This window comes from Procambarus clarkii, chromosome 26 (genome assembly GCF_040958095.1).
Source record: "Procambarus clarkii isolate CNS0578487 chromosome 26, FALCON_Pclarkii_2.0, whole genome shotgun sequence".
Lineage (NCBI taxonomy): Eukaryota > Metazoa > Arthropoda > Malacostraca > Decapoda > Cambaridae > Procambarus > Procambarus clarkii.
The window spans coordinates 20,561,165-20,587,793 of record NC_091175.1 but is presented as its reverse complement, the minus strand read 5'-3'; the positions used below and the strand labels follow the sequence as shown (position 1 = coordinate 20,587,793).

At 42.0% G+C, this 26,629-nt stretch overlaps 2 protein-coding genes across 6 annotated transcripts in view; both read left to right on the top strand.

The window, feature by feature from the left end:
* Positions 1-9,186, top strand: part of NdufA3 (NADH:ubiquinone oxidoreductase subunit A3) — a 34,167-nt gene extending 24,981 nt beyond the window's left edge. For 2 of the 3 annotated variants that reach the window (XM_069331957.1, XM_069331959.1), the window contains exons 2-4: positions 2,998-3,069; positions 5,056-5,136; positions 9,040-9,186. In XM_069331957.1, the coding sequence (XP_069188058.1) occupies positions 2,998-3,069; positions 5,056-5,136; positions 9,040-9,083 (197 nt within the window). In that variant the 3' untranslated portion in view covers positions 9,084-9,186. Of the gene's footprint in view, positions 1-2,997; positions 3,070-5,055; positions 5,137-8,401; positions 8,989-9,039 lie in introns of those variants that run through there. The other variant, XM_069331958.1, reaches the window with a different exon arrangement.
* Positions 9,187-11,435: 2,249 nt separating this feature from the next.
* LOC123756870 (phosphonoacetaldehyde hydrolase) lies at positions 11,436-23,413 on the top strand. 3 transcript variants are annotated; one of them, XM_069331953.1, is made up of 7 exons: positions 11,436-11,973; positions 15,146-15,232; positions 16,614-16,732; positions 17,670-17,826; positions 18,868-19,043; positions 19,503-19,628; positions 22,916-23,413. In XM_069331953.1, the coding sequence occupies exons 1-7, from the start codon at positions 11,952-11,954 to the stop codon at positions 23,102-23,104; spliced, it is 876 nt and encodes a 291-aa protein (XP_069188054.1). In that variant the 5' UTR covers positions 11,436-11,951; the 3' UTR covers positions 23,105-23,413. The 3 variants fall into 3 exon arrangements, with proteins under 3 accessions (XP_069188054.1, XP_069188055.1, XP_069188056.1); XM_069331954.1 differs by lacking the exon at positions 11,436-11,973 and adding an exon at positions 12,277-12,563; XM_069331955.1 differs by lacking the exon at positions 11,436-11,973 and adding an exon at positions 14,906-15,019.
* Positions 23,414-26,629: the final 3,216 nt, after the last annotated feature.

The window sequence follows — 26,629 nt, the reverse complement described above, 5'->3', positions numbered from 1 at the left end:
ACAAAGCATCCACAGAGGCAGAATTGTTGGTACAAAGACAGCTGTTTTAGAGCCACAACCAGCACAGAACATGATGCACCCCAGCTGAATGAATCAACTATCAATAACTAATGGTCCTCCCTGGAAGCTGACTGGCTCATTCTTTGCTAGAAAAGGACACAGCTGCAGAGAAACAAAATGCCCACCAGGGTCAAAAGAACAAAAACCACACTGGAGAAGAGCATGAATCTCCCCGACCCTATAATCGGAGATGAGAACCAAGAAGAAAACCTCATTAGGAAAAAGTTATGGACCGAAAGGAAACTGTAAACCAAGGAGAAGAAAGAAGACAAGGGCTTGGGCAGTGCATAAACACGCTGGAGGTGAAACACTGCACAATACGGTTTCTGAAATGGCACCAAGGAAGTATCGATATCGAACACAAGCAGTAGCGGCTCTACCAGTGCCGAATGATAAGAGGCGACAGTATTTGGCACGAGATGCCGAACAAGTAACAACCAAGAAGGAATGGAAGCACCACACAAATGAAGACAGAAGAATGACAATGAATTGAAAGGAAGTGGCAAAGAGCGCTGCTGGTAAGACAAGTGCAGGTGGGACACCATCAATATAGCCACCTGCTTGCCATAGATATGAGAATAAAGATGTTAGAAAGACCAGATGAGAAGAGCTGAGGAAAAGTGTGAAAAAGTGTTATGTCACTGGGCTGATCTTCTGAAAGGAGCCACAGAAATACACCCAGGTTCGGACATCAGTGACAGAACTGGGGTGGAGGGCTGGGGGAGGCTGGGATCTCTGGGTCCTTCAGCTGGGGGGAAGGGAAGCTATCAAGCTTGTGCTTGTTTTGAGAGAGTTGCTCATTTGTTTACATGGTTTGGGGGAGTTCATTTTGTAATGGGGGGCAGGGGGTAGGAAAAAATAAATACATAAAATGGATGGACAGAGGAGGAATAGAGAAGAATAACATAGAGGGAGAAGTTAAAAGAGGACAGAAGAAGGGAGGGTGAAAGAGGAAAAGTAGAAGGAAGGTGGGATGAAATATTTGGTGAAAAGGAAAAGATATGATAGAATTAGTGTTGAAAAGAACGGTTTATAAGATAGTATTAGGGATGAAATGAGAGGATTAGTAGGAGAGAGAGAGAGTGAGAGAGGAGGTGGTAGAGCTACCACTATTCATTTAAATATATTTTAAGACTAGAAATGTAACTCGTCTCTTGTCCAAAGACTTTATCACATTGATGATAACATGCAATAACATACAACCATTAACCATAGAGAATAATACCTCTTATGATATTAAGATATTAGATTCACAGACATTTAACACTTGGAAATTGACATTTATTTTCTGATTGCTAGACATTTTGAATACTAATTTACATGCTAAAGTTAACAGGTTCAATATCCAAGTAGAATGAACTTCGTGGATGATACCAACTTGTACGGGTCTGAAGACTCGGCTCTCAGTATCTTGCCTGGAGCCTGGGCTCGCTCTGTGTCCACACAATTTTCTCTCCCGTTTGAGAACTCTTAATGATTTCTCCTCTGCTTTGTAATCTCTTCTCGTCGTTACTGTCAAGATTCTGCCCATCAAGGTACCCAGACACCTGTCCGATCTGAGACCACAGCACACACACTGGTGATTCTCAATCTCTACTGTAGTTTCTCTCATTACTCTGTTCTTACTGTCTTTCATTCCATCAACTTGTTCTTGTCCTTTTTATTCCTCTGGATCCCCGTGCCCCCCCCCCCAAGGTTACCGCTGGATTATCAGATGAAGTAACTTTCAAGTACAGTGGTACTGTACCTTTGTTTTCAAATTTTACCCATTCCCAGAGACGGTTCGACAACCGAAAATTTTAAAATTGAAACAAATTTTCCCATAAGAAGTAATGTACTACTGTAAATTTAATTAATCCGTTCCACACGCCCAAAAATATTCTTAAAAATACATGTTACACATACAAAAGGGAAGCCGGCAGCCGAGCAGACAGAACACTGGACGCATGATCCTGTGGTCCCGGGATCGATCCCGGGCGTCGGCGAGAAACAATGGACAGTTTCTTTCACCCTGATGCCCCTGTTACCTAGCAGTAAATAGGTATCTGGGAGTTAGTCAGCTTTCACGGGCTGCTTCCTGGGGGTGGAAGCCTAGTTGAGGACTGGGCCGCGGGGACACTAAGCCCCGAAATCATCTCGAGATAACCTCAAGATAACTACAGTATTCATATTTTGTACTACAGTATGTACAAGTATGTCTTGGCTTTATTGAGGAATCTTGTTGGCGTGTGGAAGACAGTGAGGAGGGGGTGGAGAAGGAGAGGTGTTAGTGTTTCGGAGGGGGGGGTCCCCTTCCATTATAACATCAGGCAGTGATGACATTTCTGGGGTACTCCCTGTCCTATATTTTTTAAGCATACCACTAGAACCTGGTCGTGGATCACTGCTTATTCATCTTGCTAAGAATCTGTCTATAGACATTTGATTTCCCCATTCCTCACAACACTATGAATACCAATTCTTTTTCTAAATTTCTCAAACTACAGTATCCCCTGCTCGCCTTAAATGCTTTCATATCTGCATCACTTGTTCCTATTTTTTTTTTTTTTATATATACATTTAAGTAGCTGCTTTAGAACTGAGTGTACAATGTTATCCCATTTGGGCTTTAGTATTTTAAGGTGTTTGCTTGCATTTTTTCCACATGTTGTTACTTTTAAATCTAATATTTCATGGTTATTGTTTTAGTAAAATTGGCTTGCATTCCTTGGTAAGCAATCACGAGAGCAGAATAATGTGGGATGTGGACGACATTTAATTTATTCCTTCACCTTAAACAAAAAAATTGGATTGGATATACAGTACCTCATGGATTACATAATGTTTTTTAACTGTGCTTTGTTATGCAAATTATATTTTTGTTAAATATGATTTTCATAGTGAATAATTTTGTCAAGAATCATTGGGGCTTCAATGAATGTTCATTGTATATTTCAGTATCTCAGCTGTATCGCCAAGGCTGGGCAGAGATCCCCGAGGTGATGGCTTCCTCGGTTGTTGCACTAGTTGGTAAGTAATGAAATAGTGTCTTGAGAGCTCTGCACCTTGTGTAAGTGAATAACATTCACATTATCACATTTTTATTCTTGTATAGTGTCAAAATTGTTGGGTAATTGGCCTACCCTAAGGAAATGGTAGACGATATTACATCTACCAGTTATTCTCTGAACTTTAAACTTGATTTGTATTAAACTTGGTGTAGAATTCATTTGTCAAAAAATGTAGTTTATACTTTGTGTAGATATTTCCTATGTTTCAAATATAAGTACAGTATTCTAGCTTTATAATAGACTTAATAAGGTACTGTATGTTTAAAAAAGTAAAGAACCACTAAATCAGGTGATGCAAATAAAGCTTGCATGGAAAAATAAAGTATTAATGATTAGTATTTAATGCAATATATTTTCAGTAAAGAGCAGGTGTGGTGGGCTTTCAGTACCAATATTGTAATGTCCTCCATGGTGCAATGACCAAAATTAGCCCATGAAACCATGGAACATTCATTCAAAGCACCGGTATCCTTAACATTTTCATCTGCATTTAAACAATGGAACAAAATGAATCGATATACAATGGAACCTCGGCCAATGAATTTAATCCGTTTCAAGAGGTAGAACGTAAACTGAGTATTCGTTCAAGTTAAATTTTCCCATGAGAAATAATGTAAATTGAATTAAACTGTTCCACACACCCAAAAATATTAACCTTAAAATACATTTTATACAGAATACTACTCATATTTTTTACTGTACTGCTTTACTGTACTGTTTTTTACTGTACATTTTTTTACTGTACTGTTGGGGGAGGGGGGGGGGGTGTTACTGTTTGGAAAGGGAGTCCCTTTCCTTTATAACATCAGGCAGTGATGACATTTCTGGGGTACTCTCTCTCCTACATTTTGAAGGTATACCACTATCACCTGGTTGTGGCTCACTGCTTGTTTATCTTGCTAATAATCTGTCTAAAGGCACTTTGTCTTTCCCTAGGTTTAACACTTGTCTGTAGTGAGACATCCCATTGTCATTAAAAAAGTTTTAACACAATGGCCTGCTACAGTTGTATCTGGGTGAGTCTGTTTAGCAAAACCTTGCAGTTCTTCCCATACTGCACACATTTTCTTAATGAAGAAGGGAGAAACACTTATTGTGGTAGGTATCCCTCGATATCTACAAATTCTTTAATATCGGCAATAAATCTTTCTGCCTTTTCTTTATCTAAGCTGGCAGCCTTTCCATGCCTCACAACACTGAATACCACTTTTTTTCTCTCTTGAACTATCCTTCTGCTCGCCTTAATTAAACTTTCATATCTGAAACACTCATTTTCTTTAAGATCATCATGAGATAGCCTAGCTTTTCACAAATGATGGCCTCTGAAACGCTGTTACCCACTAACTCTTTGCATGTATCCAAATTAACAATAACGTCGACATCCTCAAGTGTTTGTGTTTTTTGCTTCGTTAACTGTTTCACCTTTTGCCACATTAGCACTCATAATTTAATTTTTCTTGGCAATTAAGATGCTTATTGACATAGATTTGTTTATCGACATCCTCACAACTATTTTCTTAGGTTGAACATTACCACTGACTTTCTTGGGACTTGTGGTGTCATATATTACTGTATATCCAAGCATGGAGACCTCATCTGCAGAAGGATATAGCTGCTCTGGAGAAAGTGCAACATTGGGCAACAAAAAATAATTCCAGAGCTAAGTCAACTCGCATATCAGGAACAGTTAAGGGCCATAGTTGGAGTTACAGTAGCTGTTTTAGCACCGACAGCATTAACATTCTTGCTCAAGGTTTTAACACTGAACCCCAGCTCTTAATTGTCTGAATAACAGGCATTCATTTTTTCATTAAGCACTTCCATTGGCCCCCATTATGGACTTCAACCATACTAAATAATAAACGATATATACAATTATATTTTAATGCTTTTAATGGTTACAAAATACATGTACAGTATAATTAATAAGGCTCCTTTATTTCAGGTATTGGATTTATGGGCATAGGCTCTTATCTATATATTAAGTACGATGGAGACAGAAAACGCTATCGTTATCATTATACAGGTAAATATTATTAACATGTAAATTGTAAATTATGAAGTTTTGTGGTAATTGATTTGTACGTTTCAGTATTTTTCATTAGTTGGTAAAGTCGGCTGTATCTGGACTCTTGGTAGTCTCTAATCTTGGTGGTTAAAAAAAAAGGGCGGATGGGGGCTCAGTTCTTTTGCATCATTCAGTGAAATGACTTCAATGAAATCTCCAAAACATATACATATGTTCCATATTGAGGGTCGTGGTAGTACAGTCGGGTTCATTCTCGACTCCCAATAGAGAATTCTAGGTTTCGAATACCAGGCGGCACAGAAATGGATGGGTGTGTTTCCTTTCACCGCATGCCCCTGTCCACCTACCAGTAAATAGGTACCCAGGAGCTTGTGGGTTTGCATCCTGGGTGGGGTCAGTGCTGTAATTCGAAACTGGGGAGGGGTGGGGGAAGGGCACGTCGGTATAAGCCCAACATGTACTGTTTGTATAACCTGGCTTCCTGTCCCCCGACATAATGAATTATTAATTGTTATATACTGTGTATCAATGCAGACGAGGAGTCACAATAACGTGGCTGAAATACGTCGACCAAACCACACACTAGAAAGTGAAGGGACGACGATGTTTGTCTGTCCTGGACCAGTCTCAAGTCAATTGTGAATCGACCATTCATAATCGACTTGAGAAGGGTCCAGGACGGACCGAAACGTCGTCGTCCCTTCACTTTCTACTCTGTATCAATGGCATTAATATAGTTAATAACTACAAATAAAAATTCAGGTGAGTATATGATCAATATTTTTTACATCTAGGTGCACATTTCTTATAAGAATTATCAGGAAAATAACATTATGGTCGTCAATAAAAAAAAAGTTTCAAAATTAAGATTTTTGGGTTTTCTTTCTTTTTTTTTCTTTCTTCAGGCATATTTAAGGTATCTGAAGCTTAGGCTGACAAGTAGACACCTAGGTAGGGTACTGCTACATATAATATGATATATCTGAAGACCAGTGAAGAAAATTACATATGTTTCTAGACAGGAAAATTAACTCTCAAAAGTCACCTGCTACACTACATATGAAAATCCAGTATGGCAAGGGAAGAGTCTTTGCTTTACTGTGCTAATGCCTCTAATAGGGCAAAGTGTGTAGTTGTGGATAAGGCTGCAAAGTCTAGAATCAATAAAATATTGTATGAACACACTACCACTACCCTGCTACAGCAGTAAGACTGCACAATTTACTCGGGCAATGTTTTTAAACTGGTATGACACACTTGTTAGTGGTTTGAGAATGTCAGACAATATGTGGAGTGAGGACTAATAAGGTTAAGGCTTTGTTGCTGCTAGATTTGATCCTGCTCACCCCAGTTCATCTCAAGGGTGGCAGAATAACATGTATGACACTTACCACCTTGTTTTGATCCAAGCTATGAATTGAGGTTTTATCCTTGTGGGTACAACTGAAGCCTTCCAGGAAAGCATCTAACCCCCATATTGTGATTGCATTGTCTTAACTTTTCTGCCACTTGCTACTTATTAAGTACTCAAAATACTGAAAAATTGAGATACTCTGCCTGTCCTCATGATTTCACGAGTATAAATTGTAAAATGGATTTACTGAGCCATAAGTATTCGAACCTAAGCAACCCACCCAATCTATCATGGCTGATAACCATCCGTCCAAGAAAGTGTGTTGATTTTAATGTGGTTTCGGCAGTGTTGAAATTGTAGTACTGTACAGTACACTAGGTAGATTAGAAGATGGGTTCAGGTACAGAAGTTAACACTTTCGCGCTCTCGGCGCTCAAAAAAAAACAATACCCCAGATGCTTTCAGCACTTTGCGCGCCTACGCGGTAAGACCGAAAAAGTGTACATTCTTTTGACTGTCCTGACAATAATTGAAGGCGCACGTATTTAAATTTGGTATCACTGTGTTCGCAATGAAATTGTCTATAAGAGCATACCTATAAAATGCCGCCCAAGCATAAGGAGTATCAACACCAAATAAAAAACTATGCAGATCACTTGCCGAGAGCGCCAAACAGCAACAAAATGTTTCCACTCTCTTAATGGTTGCGAAGCCTACAGTTGTCCTACATCGCTAATTTTGGTATCATTGGAATCGCAATAAAATTCTCTACACGGACATATGCATATGAATGTTTAATATAGGTAATTGCCCACCCGCAAGAGTGTGTGAAGTGGAGAGTAGTTAGCCGCGAGCGCACTGGCGAAAACACAGGGGGGAAATCATGCTTGGAAAGTTTATACATTTATACGTTTCCTGACCCTACTTTTCTATGTACGTATTTCTTTTTTATACCAATGTGTTCGCAATAAAATTTTCTATAAGATGAAATGTATAACAATTGTACAAAGCATGTGTATGAGAAGCGCCAAATATAGAACCACGTCGCTCAGTATGCGTTCGCGGCAGAAACGAACGCATTGTTTTTGTTCGTTTGATGTTTGTCATGTTTATACTTGTTGAAACATTTTATAATTTACTTGTTGAAACATTTTATAATTTGTATGACAGTGATCGCAGTAAAATTCCCTACACAGACATATACATAACACATACAAATATTTCCCACGTGTTGGATATATCAACGGCTAAAGGGAACCCACTGCCACATGCCCGCCACACCCAGAGCCACACCCGCCACACCCCCAAACATACTTTGTGTTTTTTTTTTTTTACTCATAGAAGTTTATGTGATATAATATTCATTCTGGTACCAAAAAATTCGCAAATAAATTCTCTACAAAACGTATATAATATAACTTCTTATAGATGATAAATTCCAAATAGGTGTACTTACCCTGTCTATGTTGATTGAAGATCAACAGTTGAGCATTTTTTCTTCACTCCACCATCTTCAGGCTTCTGATCCTGAAGTTGCTCATCTGGTGTTTCTTAGGTGGAGTGAAGCTGTTGCCGGTGGTTATTTTTTCTCCACCCAAAATATCTTTCTTCGGTGGTACCTTGTGTAGCAAGGCGCAGCGCACAGTGCCACATCACAAGTTTTACATCCATATATCACGTCCCTCCTTTTGCCAGACTTGAAACAAACACGGCATCTTCTTTTTTTAGCCAAGTGCACGAGTTCATGCGTCAACTTGTAGTTGAGACGTTGTTCTGAATCTATAATTCTTGTATTTCTTGGATGCACTGGAGGAATATTGTCTTCTACAGGAACCACCAAACTTGTAGTAGAATCTTCTATGAAATCAGAAACATCAAGTGGTTCTATGTCCTCAATGTCCATTTCAGAATTTGTGGTTGATGAGTGGGCTTGAGGTGTTGAGGTGAACAGAGGACGCCTTGCACCAGATGGGCCGGGTGTTGAAACTGCTGCGTCAGCAGGAGGAGCTGCGCTGGCATCTATGTCGGGAACATGTGGTATGCTTGTTGTTGTTGGCCATTCCTCGCTGTTCCACGCCAATAAGGCTTTTATTCCTACTGCGTGAAACTCTAATAGTGTTAGTTTTTTTGTATCTGTTGAGAAGTGGTTATACAATGCGTATGCATTGTGCATGGCCATTTGCAGAAAATAGAAAGTGATCTTCTTGGTCCATTTGTGGGTTTTTCTTGCAAACTCATAATATTTGACCATGTGATCAAAATTATGCCGAGATGCCATGTGTTCGGTGAGGGAGAACGGGAATTTCATGGAGAAAAATCTGAGAGTATCCCCATCCATTTCGGTTAGAAAATGGAATTTATAGAAATATTTTTTCGATGGACTACAAAAGTAGTCTGTTATGCGGAATCGTAAGAAAAAACGGTGACGAGTTATCTCTAATCTAAAGTGCGAAAGTGTAAAATTAATTGTATTTTTTTTTTTTTTTTTTTGCAAATTTTTTTACCCTGTACTTAGTTTTATCTTCTCATGTTACTTTCTTTTTCAGTTTACCGTCCTGATGATCCATTCGTCAAGACAATGAGGGATTGATTCACTTCGCTGTTTCTATAGCAAGAAATTCTATGGATTTATTAGATAAAAATGGTGTAAATGTTGCTTTTTAAGAATTAAATGCTGTACAGTATATAGAAAATATGATTTTATCTAACCCAATTATATATGGCATTCCCATTGTTGGGGACAGGAAGTCTTAAACTTATTGAGGTCTCCCTAGATCAAAGGTGGGAAATGTATAGCATGCATGCCAAAGTTGGCACACACAAATATTTTGCTGGCACACAGTGCCACCCCTTGATTTTACTTCAAATTCAGTTGACAATTCTTGGCTGACACCTAGGATCCTTTTTTGATGGCCCAAGATTGTTCAACATTGTCTTTACTTACTGTAAGCTTGGCAAGGATTTAAACTTAATATTACTTTTGGAGTTCAGTAAAAGGGATTTCATAACAATTTGACTGACAAATGATTTATTAGTTCTAATCACAATGAAATGTCAAACAAAACATGGAGGCAACTAACATAATCAATAAATTAACAAATGTCGCAGCTTGAATGCAATATTACTACAGGTATATCTGGCAGTTTAGTTTGTATGGGGATTTAGTTGATAAAAAATGTTAGTGTCTGGACAAAACCAGATACTGTACACTGGAACATTATATCTTACACTGTGTGAATTTTAATAATTTAAATGTCTAAATTTATGTTGTATGAAATGACATAATTTTATTGCAAGTTATATCTAAAATTATTGGTCCTTCAAATCTTGCTTCTAAGAAACACGGGTAAATACAGTACGTGATAAAAATATAAGCCGAGTAGCCTAAAATTATAAACAGCAATACTACTATTAGTTTAGTTCATTTATTATGCACCCCATACTCATCCTGTGGGCGGTAACACTACTATACAATGTAATATTCAATAAAATAAGAATTGCCAAAATGACTCGTCGTCTGTGTGTAATATAGTCTCGGGAGTTCCAGTGCAAAAATTGTTGTTACTAGCTAAATTTATTAATTATACAATGAAACAATTTTTGCTCCTGGATAGTCCATTCCATTCACCTGGGCTGTAGGAGTCTCGAACCTGGACCCCACGGGTGTTAGACCGACGCTCAATTGACTGGGCTATGAGTAGTCTTAATAAGGAAAGTTTATTTTCCTGAATAGTGTTATTTTCTGATTGCTTATGCCTCCAACAGAATAGAAAATGGCTATTTATACTCCCCCAAACTTTGCTTTGCTCTTGGCCTCGTAGAGCTTGGGAAAGACGTCTTGAAGGTAGCAGAAGGCTGCCAACTCCTTACCTAGAGTTGACATTACACACAGAAATCACACTAATGTGATGAGTGATGTATTAAGGCAGTGTCTGGGATGCTCCCGGACGCAGGTTCGAATCCTAATCACGGCCCTTGTGAATTTGTTCATTGGATACATCACGTTAGTGTGATTTCTGTGTGTAATGATGTATGGGCGAAGAGGCAGAACGGCTTATTGACATAGCTCGAGTGCAGGGGAGAGTTGTGTAAAATCCTGGTTTGTGCCAGGATTTTCATACGTCAGGCTGCGAGCAGCCGCGTCCAACAGCCTGGTTGATCAGTCCAGCAACCAGGAGGCCTGGTCGACGACCGGGCCACGGGGACACTAAGCCCCGGAAGCACCTCAAGGTAAGATGCCTCGGAGAGGCTGCAGGATCCAGTAAGTCAAGTAGAACTTCGGTTTCAACTTTTTTTTTTTTTTTTAACCCTGTCGTAGCTCAGTCGATTAAGGCAATGTCTGGGATGCTCCCGGACGCAGGTTTGAATCCTTGTCACAGCCCTTGTGGATTTGTTTGAGTTGACATTGTTTCACAAGTCGGCAACCTTTAGGTACCTTCAAGACGTCTTCTCTAAGCTGTCTGGGGGCAAATGTCGAGGAAAAATTTAAGGGGAATAGCTAGCTCTTTTTACACTTTGGAGGCATAACCAATTAGAAAATAACACCCCTGGAACCAAAGTAAATCATTTGTTAGTGATATTGGATGTGAAGACGATTCATAAAAGTTGTAAACATCCACTGGGAAGTGATTTTTAAGACCTTTTGTGCTATCACTCACACGAGTATAGGGTGTACAATAAACTACCGCCCACAAGAATATGACGTGCACAATAAATTACCCTCCCACCTATAGGTGGGGGAGGGGGTAATTTGTGGGGCCCTCACAAGATGAGTATGGAGTGCACAATAAACTACCCCCCACAGGATGAGTATGAAGTGCACAATAAACTAACCCCCCCCCCCACAGAATGAGTAATGAGTATGGAGTGTACAATAAACAACCTCCCAAACGATGAGTATGAAGTGCACAATAAACTACCCCCACAGGATGAATATGGAGTGCACAATAAACTATACAGCCGTCGCTGGCGACAGGAGTAAAAACCAATGAGGTGCAAGGAGAGGCAGCGCCACCTCGTGCCATCATTGTTCACAAGGCCGTTGATCGCCTCTCCCGCAGCTACGAGTATCGGGCTCAGTTCCCCAGCGCTGGCGAAGCAGTTACTCAAACACTTACGAACCTATACATCTTTTCTCAATCTTTGGCGGCTTTGTTTACAATTATTAAACGGTTAATGAGCTCCGAAGCACCAGGAGGCTGTTTATAATAATAACAACAGTTGATTGGCAAGCTTTCAGGCTTGTAAACTGTTTAATATATGTAACAAAAGCCGTCAAAGATCGAGGAAAGATGTTCACGTTCGTAAGTACCTGCGTAACTGCTTCGTGATTCTGGCCTCATATCTGCGGCTGTCGCCACGCTCTGAGTGTCTCCTGGGAGTATAGTGTGTGAGAGAACACCTGTGGCTCAGGGTCATCGCTCTTGTACGGGTCGTCAACTCACTCTCTCCGAGGTATATGGAGATGCACCATATAAAGGGTAAGTATACATGTCACCAATTTACTGCAAGACGAGTCATCTGAGCATATAGTGCGCCAGTTTTGTGAACATTGCCTCGTGCATCAGCTCCTAATCCCGCTTTCAGTACATTCTTTAGTTGACAGGCACTTGCAGACATCATAATAATAGTGATATTAGTAAAAATGTAATTATGCACGATATATTAAAGCTATAATTATCTGTGACACAGACGGTACATTGGCAACTCGTCTTCATGAGTAGAACGTCACATTTTGTACTTAGTCCATAGCGCCACACAAAATTGACGTAATGCCCAGTTTTTTATTCGTGTGTCCATAATCGGGTTAAGTTTGGGCAGTTTAGTACATCAGTTAATAAGTGACGCTGGAGGGGACGGGCTGGCTACATAGCCTCTCCCGGGGGCTGTGCGCTCTATATGGCTGCCTCCTTCATAAACCGTGCACAAGCATTTTATAACAAATTTGGTGCCACTCACATGGAAAAGACGCTTCCTATTGAGATGATGCAGTTATTATGGCTTTCGTGGTGAATTAAACATGCAAGGTTATGTAGCATAGGCTTCCCCCGGGCAGTTCTGCATTTTTAAGGTAAATATCGTATCAGATTTACAATAATTCTGATGCATTTAGTATCAGTAGACTCCATACCCCATTCTGTGAGTAGCAGTAGATCCCATACCCAACCTGTGAGTAGCAGTAGACCCCATACCCAACCTGTGAGTAGCAGTAGACCCATTCGGTGGGTGGTATTGGAAAACGTTACGGAGGCACATATACAGAACTGAACCCCAAAATTCATTTAGTTAAGCAAGTTCCAGTCTTGATAAGCTAGTTACACAGTTTAATGTTGATATCAAGTCATTTATAGCAACTATAACAAACTGTCTTCAGACAACACACAGCCCCTCTGTTTAAGTCCCTAAACATGCTAAACATACACTCTCTCCACACATTCTCTTGTGCTATTTACATGTACAATACCTTGTTCCTGAATGCTACTCTTGAGATGAAACTGATTCCGTGATAGATATAATAGAACCCATGACCACCACACCAGAAATAAATATATCTTTAATATTCCTAGAGTCAGGCTAAATCTGTGCAAACGCTCATTGCAACTAAAAGGACCAAGTGTATGGATCTCTTTCTCTCTAATGAATTAAACAAAATTCCAATCTATGCTTATTCAAAAGTAAAACCAAAAATTACCTAATTTCATCCTCATAGTTTCCTACCTTGTGCTTTAAACTCACACTGTATCTTGTACTACCCAATTCCTCAATATTAGTACTTAAGACGTGCAAAATGTCACCAATATAAGTAATGCTATCGATTTATATTATAGTTATTATGTTAAATTCCAATTCTGCTACAATGTACCTATTAATACTCTTACTTTTATCAGTTAGATTAAGAAGTTAGCTGTTAGTTTTTGGTTTAGTTTATTTATTATGCACCCCATACCCATCTTGTGGGCGGTAGTGGAAAGGGTTACAGAGGCACATAGTGGGCTCAGAGACTGAACCTCACAATTAATTTAGCTGAACAAGATACAAATCTTGAGCTACTTACAAAATTCAGTATAAGTCGTCACATCATCAATGGGTTCGAGATCGACCACAAGTACAGTTTCTAAATTAAGCAACTGACATATGTGGAGAGCAAGTGTCACAATTGATGTGTTTATCCTGCACACTGCCCCCCCCTCCATCCAATTGGTACCACATTAGCAACCTTCCACGACTCTGGCACTCAGCCTGACTCTAATGATTTATTAAATATGGTAGACAATGGCTCGCAAACTCCTCTTTGCATTCTTTAAGCACCCTGGCAAACACTTCGTCCGGCCCTGGGGATTTGTTTGGTTTGAGTTTCTCTATTTGTTTAATAACATCATCCCTGGTAACTGCTAAACTAGTCAACCTGTCCTCGTTCCCACCCACATAGACTTGTTCGGTGGGTGGGAACGTAGGAAGTCCACTACGGGCTCACTATAGCCCGTGCTACTTGCAACTTTTTGTTCCCAGTAGCTGAATCTTAAACAACAACAACTGTGTCTAACAACTTGGTTGACCAGACCACTACCCAGAAGGCCTAGTTAGAGACTGGGCCGCATGGCCAATGAGTAACAGAACTATCATTAAGGTAGTCAGGACTCAGGAGTTGTGGTCGGTTAGGTTACGTTTGTTTAAAAGAGAGGGATGACGTATATGGTTCCCTTATTGTCTGGGGTTTAGAGTCTAAAACACGAGAAATGTATGTACCCCTTTACGCCAACCCGAATTTTTAATCACACCAATTCTAACCCAACACAATCTAACGAAAGTAAAAGATAAGGAATTGTGTTTTATATACGCTGTGTATGAGGAATGTGTCGTCATTATGACGTCATAATTTTCACTGGCACGGGTTTTAGACCCGCCTGCAAAAAGGCGACGTAAATACTAACAGATGACTGTGTTGTTGTTGTTGTTGATTTAGGGGCGACGACGATCGTGGGATCGGATGCGCCCCGGCGTACCCGTGATGGGTGAATCGCGAAGCCCGGAAAGGTGAAACGCCAAGGCAAAACGCGAAACGAGTGACGCCAATCACTAGAAACTAATATGCCATACGGCAAATAAACGCACATACGGGCAGATGATTGGGGAGTCCCAGGAGTCCCGTAGGGTGACAAGCACCGGCCCCGCCCCACACAGAGAACACCAGGTAGCAAAACCAAAACTCGGACCCCAACCAAAACGCAAAAGTCATCCAGTGTCCTCCGGCAGAGCAGAAGCCGGCCGCCCACCACGGCTGAGGGCACACCAGAGCCCATCAAGACCCGCCAACCCCCGGCACCTCTCGGCCAAGCCGGGGGTTGGTGGGTCGGTCCGTCATACAACGGTCCGTCGTACAACCGGACCGTTGAAAAGGGATGCCAAACGGCAGTAGCAAAGCCAAAACGCGAAAACAAGACGTGATCCGGCGGCTCCCAGGCGGAGGAGGTGTCCAGACGTCCGCTCGGCTTCAAGGTTGAACCAGAAACCAGATGACTGTGTGACGTCAGTATAAGGGATGTGTAGATCACTTCTAGGTCTAATATGAACACATTATTTCTTCATTGACATTGATGTAATATACGGAGAAGCATTAACTGGAAGTAATAGCCATTGTTTCCCTCTCTACAGACGAAGTGCTGGTCAACCCGCGGAGTGAATACCAGGTTACCAGGCGATACCGTGGCAAGGTCAAGGCAGTCATCTTCGATTGGGCAGGTCAGTATGTCACCTTTTTTTTTTTTTTGCAGGGATATTCCTGCGCGGGCCCTAAGCCTCTGGCTGGCCCACTAAGTGTTGCTTGTTTCTGTTTTACTTAGGCGGAGTATGAGTATTTATGACTCGTATGGTCGCTTCAGTAAGATTTTTGTTCTATGTGTTTAAATAACTTCTGCTCTGTTGAATCTAAGTTGAAATCTTAATGGGTTTGTAACAGTGCAGTGTTAGATAATGTTCCAGTGGTCTGTCGGGCATTTCCCCTCATCTTCCTGAACCTGTAAGCCTATTTCCCATGCACATGGGTATCCAAGCCTGATGCGATGTAAGTGTACTTCTGTTGTTATATATACTTGTGTAAAGGAGGAAATGTATATGTTTATCTCTCAGAATGTTCGGTAATACGTTTATTGCTTGTGATGTGTGTCTATGTATGTATTAACACGATGTACTGAACGGGGTGAGCATAGCTTGAGCTATCTCATCCCTTTGTGTGTATTTTACCTCAATAAACTTTTTTCAATTTCAATTTCGATTTCTGTTGTTATATTTGTGAGTGCCTTGTTATCAATTATTTTCAACCCAGTGGCATGAGATACTTTGAGCTCTGTAATTACTTTAAACACTCACAAATATTGCATTGGAAATTATTCTTGTGTTCTACCCAGAGTTTGCTACTGCAGGCTAATGTAGGCTAGATTTCCATCTTGTGTTTTCTCCTGATTCCGCCTATGACCAACTTGCGAGATGGGGGATATTAAACACACATAAATCATATTCATGTGATATATATCAAATATGGGCCATATGACCGAGTGCTTGTGGGTCATACGTAAATATGGGCCATATGACCGAGTGCTTGTGGGTCATACGTAAATATGGGCCATATGACCGAGTGCTTGTGGGTCATACGTAAATATGGGCCATATGACCGAGTGCTTGTGGGTCATACGTAAAAGCTGGACTGGCTTCAGTAGCCTTCAGATTACCTGTAATTTCATTAAAAATCCGGTTGCATGACTTTACTAGTCAGCGGTGGTCTAGTGGTAGAGTATGCGGCTGGGCAATGCCAACATCGTAGGTTCGCGCCCACCTCATACTCCTAGGGAATTTTCTCATGGGAATATTAGATGAACTCACAGCTAGCTCTTGAGCTTCTATAATCCTCCATATAGAATAAGGAAGCAGCACATTGTTGCGTATACCTAAGCTTGTTAAGAATCTGCCCGAAACGCTGTGCGTACTAGCGGCTTTACAAGTATGTAAACACATCATGATAGGTACTCTCATAAACCCAATGTAATTAATTGTATATAAATAAATAAACAAATAAAATAAAAAGAAAGTTGTCATAACCGGGGGGCGTGTGTTTAACCTGTGACAGGGACGGTGGTGGACTGCGGCGTGATGTGTCCGGCCGGGACCTTCATGGAGCTGTTCCTGGAGGAGGGTGTGCCGGTGACCAGCGACGAGGCCAGGGCTCCCATGGGCATCCACAAGCGGGTAACCATTGTACATCTCGATGAATGAATGATGAACATTAATCCATCCAAAAGGTGGCACGGGCATGAATAGCCCGTAAGCGGTGGCCCTTTTGAGCCATAACCAGTATCAGTAGATGATACTGGAGATCTGTGGAGGTGCAACTGCACCCTGCGTGACGGGAGATGTCTCCCGTGGTGTTGTACATCTCTCGCTCACGATGGCTATTAACCTACTTGAGAACCCGCACATTATTTGTCCGTTCCGTCACTTGGGGATGGACTGTAGAGCGACGGTCTCACGCCATGCAGGTCGGAGTTCAATCCCCGACCGTCCAAATGGTTGGGCACCATTCCTTCCCCCCGTCCCATCCCCAAATCCTTTTCCTGTCCCCTTCCCAGTGCTATATAGTCGTAATGCCTTGGCGCTTTATCCCGATAGTTCCCTTCCCCTTCCTTTCTCCATTTACGATATATTCTCCTCTTGCCTCGACCATGCCGGCTGATATGTATTTATTAAAGTTTACGAGCTCTGAAGCACGTAAACTGATTACTAAATACAGACTAAGCCGCCATGGCTTTGTTCTCGACTCATTAACGAGGATCCCGGGCTTGATTAACGTGGGGGACAAAAATGGTTGGGCACGTTTCCTTTCACCTAATGTCTCTATTCACATTGCAATAAATAGGTCCCTGGGAGTTAGGCAACTGTTGTGGGGCTGTATCCGGGGAAGGGTTGATATAAGCCTAAGGTGTATGAATACACCCAGGCTTTTCAACAGTTAGAGCCCCGCTCCTGTGCCAGGTAAGTCCACTACGGGCTCACACCTCATGCTAAAATTATTATTTATTGTTGTTGCTATTATTAATTATTATGAAATTTTATATTGAAAGCTGTATGTCATGGATGATTGAGTTGATTTAGTATGGAGATAAAACATGTGAGTACACTGTATCAGGCACACATAGGGAAGATGGTGGAGGCAGAGGGGCTCCGCGCCCGCTGGTGTGAGGCCAAGGGCGCCCCGCCCTCCCCAGACGACGTCGACCGCATGTACGCCAAGTTTGTCCCCAAGAACATTGCTGCCCTCCATAACTACTCCTCCTTGATCGATGGTAAGTTTTACAAGGTGTACACCCCAAGGTCTCCTAGCATAGTTGGCTTCGGTCTTGACTCACAATCAGGGGGATCTTGGGTCCGATTCCAGGGCTAGCAGTCAATAGGTACCCGGGAGTTAGGCAACCATTGTGGGTTGCATCCTGGGGAAGGTCAGTAGTAGTCGGCCTAGGCGGACCTCGATAAGGCTAAGTACAGACATCCTGTCCCCGACAACGAGAGCTCAGAATGACCATATGACTGAGCCAAGGGGACCAGTTGTGGCCCTGGCTACTAAATGTGTTACCTGCTGAGGAACTGCACATTCAGGGCAAGATGAGCTACTAGATGACAGGACATGATTGGCCGAAACGCTATGCGTACTAGTGGCTTTAGGTATTGTATGTACTATATCTTTAAATCCAACATTATGTATGTAACTCAATGTATGTACCCCTTACCTAAATAAAAAATCTAATCTAATGATAAATTTGCTGGCTTCCAACACATCTGTAGGAAGGAACGCCATCTTTGGGAAGTTCATGTCACTGATGGCTTCCCACTATCGAGGTCCTCCCTCGGCCTACAGCTGACCTCCAGGATGCAACCCCCAACACTTGACTATCTCCGGTGGGTAACTATTTACTGCCAGGTGAGCAGCGTCATCAGGTGAAAGGAAATGTTGTCCAAACACTTCTGTCCCGGCGCGATAATCGAACCCGTGACTCGGCTGTGACTGGTCATTGCTTACCACTGCACCATAGGACCATTATTAACACAGGTAGTACACAGCCGCAGGGCCAAGACTCATCACTTATTCATCCATTTACAAGACCTGATCATCTTCCAGCAATCATGGCGGCGTTGTTTACATTTCTTAAACAGCTGATGAGCCCCGAAGCACCACGAGGTCGTTTATAACAATAATAACCTTGAGTTGTGAAATTTCCAAACTCGTAAACAGTTTATTAAATGTAAACAGAGCCGCCATGTTGTACAGGTTTCATATATGGATGAGTAAAGGTTTAATGAACCGTGGTTAACGTGGATCTTGCCAACAGGTACAGTGGAGACTGTGAGTCAACTACGAGAAATGGGTATCAAGATTGGTTCATGTACTGGTTACCCATCACCCATTGTGGAGGAGCTCAAGGTCCTCGCTGCTGCCCAGGGGTACATCCCTGATGCCTATGTTGCTGCAGACGAGGTGCCCCAGGCCAGACCCATGCCCTATATGGTGAGTGACTAAGGTGCCCCAGGCCAGACCCATGCCCTATATGGTGAGTGACTAAGGTGCCCCAGGCCAGACCCATGCCCTATATGGTGAATAACTGAGCATGGTGATTAAGTGAGTCCAGTGAGTCTCTGGTTCGCACCGCTCCTGTGCGAGGTAAGTCCACTACGGGCTCACCATAGCCTGTGCTACTTGCCCCGCTCCTGTGCCAGGTAAGTTATAGGCTCACCATAGCCCGTGCTACTTGGAACTTGTTCCGAGCAGCTGAATCTATAACAACAACAACAACGACTCTGGAACCTGATTCAGAGTAGACCCAACCGAGGCATGGTGAGTAGGTGAGTGAGGAGCAAGTGTTGCAGCAGCACCAGGAAGCACCAAGCCACCCCAACACCGGTAACAGCGTCACCAAGGTGCCCAGACACTCTTCCCTCCTCACTAGTTTTAGCGTCTCCCACACAGGTCTGGTTGAATGCCATCCGCCTGGATGCCAGCCCCGTGGAGGCCCTGGTGAAGGTGGATGACTCGGTGGATGGCATCCGGGAAGGACTCGCCGCCGGGTGCTGGACAATCGCTATTGCCAAAACGGTGCGTAAATTATTCCCGTTGTCGGTGACCGGAAATCTGTTAGATTTATTGAGGTCTTCCCCTAGATCAACTATATAATAGTTGATCTAGGGGGGACCTCAATAAACCTAGGGGTGGACCTGGACCAGGATTCACGAAGCAGTTACGCAAGCACTTACGAACGTGTACATCTTTCCTCAATCTTTGACGGCTTTGGTTACATTTATTAAACTGTTTACAAGCATGAAAACTTGCCAATCAACTGTTGTTATTGTTATAAACAGCCTCCTGGTGCTTCGGAGCTCATTAACTGTTTAATAATTGTAAACAAAGCCGCCAAAGATTGAGAAAAGATGGACAGCTTCGTACGTGCTTGCGTAACTGCTTCGTGAATCTGGCTGGAGTCCCATCCCGAATCCTTATCCTGATCCTTTCCAAGTGCTGTATTGTAGTAATCGCTTGGGGCTCTCTCCTGATAAGTCCCCTTCCCTTGGTGAAAAAAAACGTGCTCGAATGCTCATTTTGCCCTGCCCGGGGATTGAACCAGGGTTCCCTCGATTGCGAGTCGAGGACGTAGACCACTGTGCTGAAGGCTGGTTCTCAGGGCGCCGTCATTCACCTTGTCACCAGTATCCCTAAGGTATACTCCCCTGTGTAGAGGAGGTATCCCTAGATACCTAGTACTAGTACCCCAGCCAGGTGTGTACTAGTACCCAGGTCTCAGGTACCAAATACCAGGTCTCAAAGACCCTAAGGCACCTAGGTTCCTTAGGCTTATCATACCCAGGGCACTGGGCAGACCCAGTAACAAAGACAATAACACAAGAGGGAATAACAAACGCCTCCAGTTGGTGCGTGATCAACCAGGCTGTGGTGCGCACGTCAGCCTGCGAGCAAAGCGCACGAACAACTAACCAGACCATCAACTAGGGAGCCTGATAGAGGCCGGGCCGCGGTGACACTGGATCCTAGTACCAATACTAGTAGTCAGAGAAGTCACAGTAACGTGATATATCAATGAACGAATCCACAGGAGCCTTGATGAGGATTCGAACCTGTGCGCTGGGTGTTCCCAGGCGCGCTCTAGTCCACTGTGCCACGACATGGTCAAAAGAATTTCGACCATGAAGTGTATTAGTACCCCCAGGTTGCAATTCTTTTGACCATGTCATGGTGTAGTTGATTAGAGCGCGCCTGGGAACACCCAGGACACAGGTTCGAACCCTCATCAAGACTCCTCTGGATTTATTCAATACTAGTGGTTCTAGTACGAATACTAGTATTTCTAGTACCAATATTTATAATACGAATTGTACAAGGATTGGTAGAACAGGTCATAATAAGATACACATAATATCAGTACCATTAAGGAGAACAGTGGTAACAACATTGGTAATAATGGCGCCAGTAATATTTACAACCTGTACTGTTAGTCCCAGAGGTCTAGTTCTAGTGGCCATTTGCTAGTACAAATACTAGTACTACAGTCACTAGCAACAACGGGGCTTCTAGCAAGAGGAGACCTTACCTCAATGCAATACGACCTACAAAAGCTTTACACATTGTCAAAAGAATATCAAATACACAATGAGATCACAGTTGCCTTATATAGCTATGGGACAATCTTTAGAGCAGGACGGTAATTATGAGAAAGTGGTATGCCAATGTGTCTATATAGCACTAGGCAGGGATATGAGGACAGGATAGGAGCTGGGATATGACAGTGGACGAAGGGTGCCCAACCACTTGGGGCATAGGGGGATCGAACGCTGTCGCTCAACCAACCAGTTCAATGGACGATGGAGTGGTCTGAGACTCTGGAGCAAGGCAGTGGAATCAAACCAAAGATTTTCGCAATATCAAATACCATTTATTGTAGAACAATCCAAAATACTGCATATAGCCTAAAATCTTTCAATACTCAACAGTTCTTACTACAAAATCTTCCTTGTTGTTCATGGGGAAAAAATTACCATCAAACGTACTTTACGTTTGTTGTACTATTTAGTACATCAATAAATTTAGTACATAAATACCGTACTATTTAGGTACGGTAATTATAAGGAGAAAGTGATAAGCGAGTACGACTACAAAGCACTTGTAAACAATGTGAAGACAAGGGTGTGCAACCCGTTCTCGCAAATTTAATAAGTCAATATTGACTTATTAAATATGTGCATAGGTGACATACTTAACATAATAGATACCCTTAAAAAGATTCATAGAAAACACCGACCTTACCTAACCTTGTTAGTATCTTAAGATAAGCATCTTATTGCTTCGTAATTACAATTATTACCTAACCTATAATAGGTATAGGTTAAGTAATAATTGTAATTACTAAGCAATAAGATGCTTATCTTAATATACTAACAAGGTTAGGTAAGGTCGGTGTTTTCTATGAATCTTTTCAGGGGTATCTGTTATGTTTAGTATATCACCTATGCACGTAGTTAATAACTCAATATTGACTTTACGAATTTGCGAGAACGGGTTGAGGGTGTGAGACAAGGCGGTGGGAAGGAACGGGTCTCAGTGGTATACTCTTCAGTCTTATGTGACATATGCCTTGAGATTACCTTGAGATGAGTTCGGGGGCTTAGTGTCCCCGCGGCCCGGTCCTCGACCAGCCCTCTTAGACATGCACAGTGTTCTATAGCCATACCCGGTTGGTACTTTGTTGTATATTTAGTTTCTTTTTCGTTTTACTTTCAAACAAGGCGCGACTAAACCGTTTTCACGGCGACATTTAAAATACTGAGTAAGTTTAATTACATTAGTCTGACAATTGACACATATGCGAGACACCTTCAAACTTCACAAGTATCACTCAAAAACATACAAGAAATACTTCTCTCAGAGAATAATATACCTATGAAATCTACTCATTAAAGCCGTGGATGCAAAAACAGTTCTACATTTGACCATACCTGGAGAAACTTTAACAAAATAGGGGTAGCTCTCGACTTGTAATGGGGTTCTCCCCTATTTACCTGCCCAAAACGGTATGAGTGTTAGTGGCTTTGCAAGAATGTAAAAATATCAATCTTATGTAGTCTCACAATCCCATTGTACCTTCTTGTGAATAAAAATTACAATATTATAATAATAATAATAATATTATTATTATTATTATTATTATTAAGTCGAGGGCTTGATGTCTCCAGCGAGGCACTCTAGCAGGTGACTGGCAGGCAAATTCAGCTAAAAAATCTCAACTTAATTTATATCCCCCAAAATGTTAAGAAGCATTATTTCATTTTTTTATATATGATGTGAAATTTTAAGTATATTTTTTTGTTTTGCAGGGAAATTATGTAGCAGCCACACAGCAGGAGTTGGATACGATGGCCAAAGACGACCTGGAGAGGAGGCTATCGCGAGCCTACGAGCTGCTCCAGGACGCTGGGAGCCACTACGTCGTCGACTCCGTTCGTAACGTGCCAGCCGTCGTCAGGGACATCAACAGAAGACTGGCTGCTGGGGAGAGACCTTGAGGCAAGATGAGTGTGTAGCCAGCCGGCCAAAGGCGTCCCCGGGACAGAAGGCTGGACCACTCAAGAGGAAGCGTAGTCTTGGCTATAATGTTTGGGTAGTTAACAATCCTTAACAAGCTAGTGTTTCGGGAGTGTGTGAAGTTGAGGTGATGGGGGAATGTTACACTTAATCTTATTGTTAGTTTGAACCCTGCAAGGCGGTAAATATACACCTTTGTCCATGTTCTATTATTTATCGATTTATTTATAACTACGCCTGTTGTAAAGTTGAAGTATTGGCTAAATAAAATGAAACTAAATAAATAACAATTTGTCCCCATATCTTTGCTCATGGTAAACTATATATATTTGACTATTGTCGAAAGTCGTGCATACCCTTCTTGAGCTCATATATTGATTACATCACAACAAATGCAAAGTCTATCAATAGATTAGGCTATAATTATATACAATTTCAAGAAACAGATGGAACGTTGGAAATAAATAGTTAATGGGCAAAAGGGAGGAGGAGCAGTTAGTTTAGTTTATTTATTATGCACCCCATACCCATCCTGTGGGCGGTAGTGGAAAGGGTTATAGAGGTACATAATGGGCTCCGGGACTGAACCCTACAATTCATTTAGCTAAGCAAGTTACAATCTTGATGAGCTAGTTACAAAATTCTGTACACATCGTCACATCAACAATGGGCTCGAGACCGACCACAAGTACAGTTTCTAAATTAAGCAACCAACATATGTGGAGAGCTAGTGTTACCATTGATGTTTATCCTGCACACCGCCCCCCATCCAGTGGGCAGCGGTGGGTAGGTTACAGTCACTCAGTTACTACCGTTTTTTGAACGTTAGCAAACTGGGGATATTGACAAGCACTGGCTCCACTCCACACAGAGAACACTGGGTAGCAAAACAAAAAACTCGGCCCTCAACTAAAACGCAAAATCTCATCCAGTGCCCTCTGGCAGAGCATAAGCCAGCCGCCCACCACATCTGAGGGCACACCAGGAGCCCACCAACTTCCGGCCAAGCCGGCGCCGGCCACGGTCACCCTGCCTGCAGAACTAGCCAAAAAACGTTCAAAATAAATCTACTTTCCTGTGACCCAAGGCGATATGCGCCAGGCGTAGTAACAATCCGGACCGTAGAATAGAAATGCCAAACAGCAGTATCAATATCCAAAATCGCGAAACAGAACGGAATCCGGAGGCTCCCTTGTCCTCTTGTCGTCAAGGTTGAACCAGGAGTCCCTTATTATTATTAATTATATCTTAATTATATCTGCTTTAGAGAAAGTTCATCTCAGAGCAACAAAAATCATCCCAGCACTACGTCAACTCTCATACCAGAAACGATTGAGGGCCACATGAGTAACAACACTTCAAATGAGACATCATAGGACTGATTTCTTCGAAAATAAATTTGTAGAATATTAATCCAAACCACTTCTTTATAAGGTCAAATGTAAAGCATTCAAGGGGTAACAACTTGAAGTTCAACAAGCCACGGTGTAGGATAGAAAACACATGCTTTCTTACTCATAGAATTAAAAACCCGTGGAACCGCTTACCCGCCGAAGATGTAAAGGCCAAGGCAAAACTCCAGTTCAAAATCCATTTGGAAAAAATCCTCAGGATCAATGGGCAGGTACGGTTTAAGAAACCTTCGGTTTCTTGTCCCCTGTCGTGGCCACTATTGATGGTGGCCCTCAGGTAAATTAAGGTTAAACCTTTCAGTAGAAAGGATATGCTAGTTCACATACCGAGCTCAGTAAGAGGTAACTATTTACGTCTACAGTAGGCTTTGAGATAGGCTTCTGGGTAAAATGTTTGAGAAATTGATTGCTGAAAATTTCATAATATATGATTCAACACAATTTGATTATTGTATATTTAATTTGTGGGCATGACCAGCGTGAGACCGTATAGTATATAAGATAGATCACGTATACCTGCTTTTATAATGTACTCTGGCCAAATGATAATATGTTTACAGCCCAAACCTCGCAAAAATGTGGTCAAGCGTAGGTTGTATTGTTTACGAACAGTTCGTATCCTTAATTGTGCTAAACGTCTTGACAGAATTATAACATGATTGTCTATGCAGTTAGGCACATATACAAGACAAAATATTGTACTATAGTGAGAGCCCTATTTAACTTGCCTACCGGTTGATTGATTTTGTTTAATTATTAAGCACCCTATACCCATCTCGATCGTGGGTGGTAGTGAGAAAGGTTACAGAGGTACATATAATGGGCCCATGAATTCCCAAAATTTATTTAGCAAAGCAACAATCTTGATAAGCTAGTCACACAGTTTAATGTATTTATCAATTGTATTTTATAGCAATGGTTCAAGAAAAGGACCACTATAGCCACCGGCGGCAACAATCCAAAATCTAAAGCCTATCAATTTACATCTGTGGTGAGGTGAGCCAGTTACATATTTACTAACCAGCACCCCCACATTCACCATTGTGAATGGTGAATGAAGCGGTGGAAATTCTACAATCACGTGAATATGTAAGCAAATTTTGGATATTTGGTTAATTAAGATTTCGTGTCATTGGCCATTCATCAGAATCATTTAACGGCCTGCCTATAGGGACTATAATTGGCTCGTAGCCGAGGGAAGGGGAGGGATTATCAGGGGAAAGCACCAAGCCAATACGACTATATAGCACTTGGAAAGGGTCAGGATATGGGATGGGATCGGGGAAAGGAATGGTGCCCAACCGAATCCCGGGAGGTTCCCCGCAGCACGGAACTGCGTCTGTGATTGGTTGGATACTAAGGGACGACTCCCCGCCCTGTCAGTGTGAGAAAGACCATGGACAGAGAAGCTGTTCCTTGACCTACTCCGCACCCTGTACCCCTGGCGGAGCACAAGAAAAGGACCTCGCAACCCTCAGATTACCAGCTGACTTATCTGAAGTCACACTCGAAGGATCGAGGACTACCCCGCGAGAGGAGAGCATTGTTGACTTTAGGCGTTTGAGACCACTGGGGCATTAAATCCCCAGGACATCATCCTCTGTGTTTCTACAGCCGAAGCAATCGACCTCGCCCTTGGGCCTGATATCCACATGAAGCTGTACCCCTGAGACTGAAGCCCTGAGGTGAGTTTTCTTATGTATTCCATTTACTCCCATTCCCCGCAGCCGACATTGCTCGCGTGGTAAATAGCGTCCCTATTTAATTAGCATTTCATGTAAATTCCATCTCATATTGATCTACGCATACATGTTAAAACTGATGATTTAGACAAATTATTTAATACAGATTCTATATTACTGTGCTTAGCTTTCAGTTGCACGCAACCATGCAGTGCTTGTGGCTCTGCTGACCTAATTACTTCCCACAGATTTAAATGTCTAGACTTTTAATGTCTTAAATGTCAATCCTTAGTTGAATTTATCCTCCTCTGATTAACATATCCTACCCTCACTACTCCAGTAGAATAATCTGTTTTGAGGCAATAGTCAACGATTGGCGTGACTATCACAGAAAATAGTCTGCCTTAAGTAA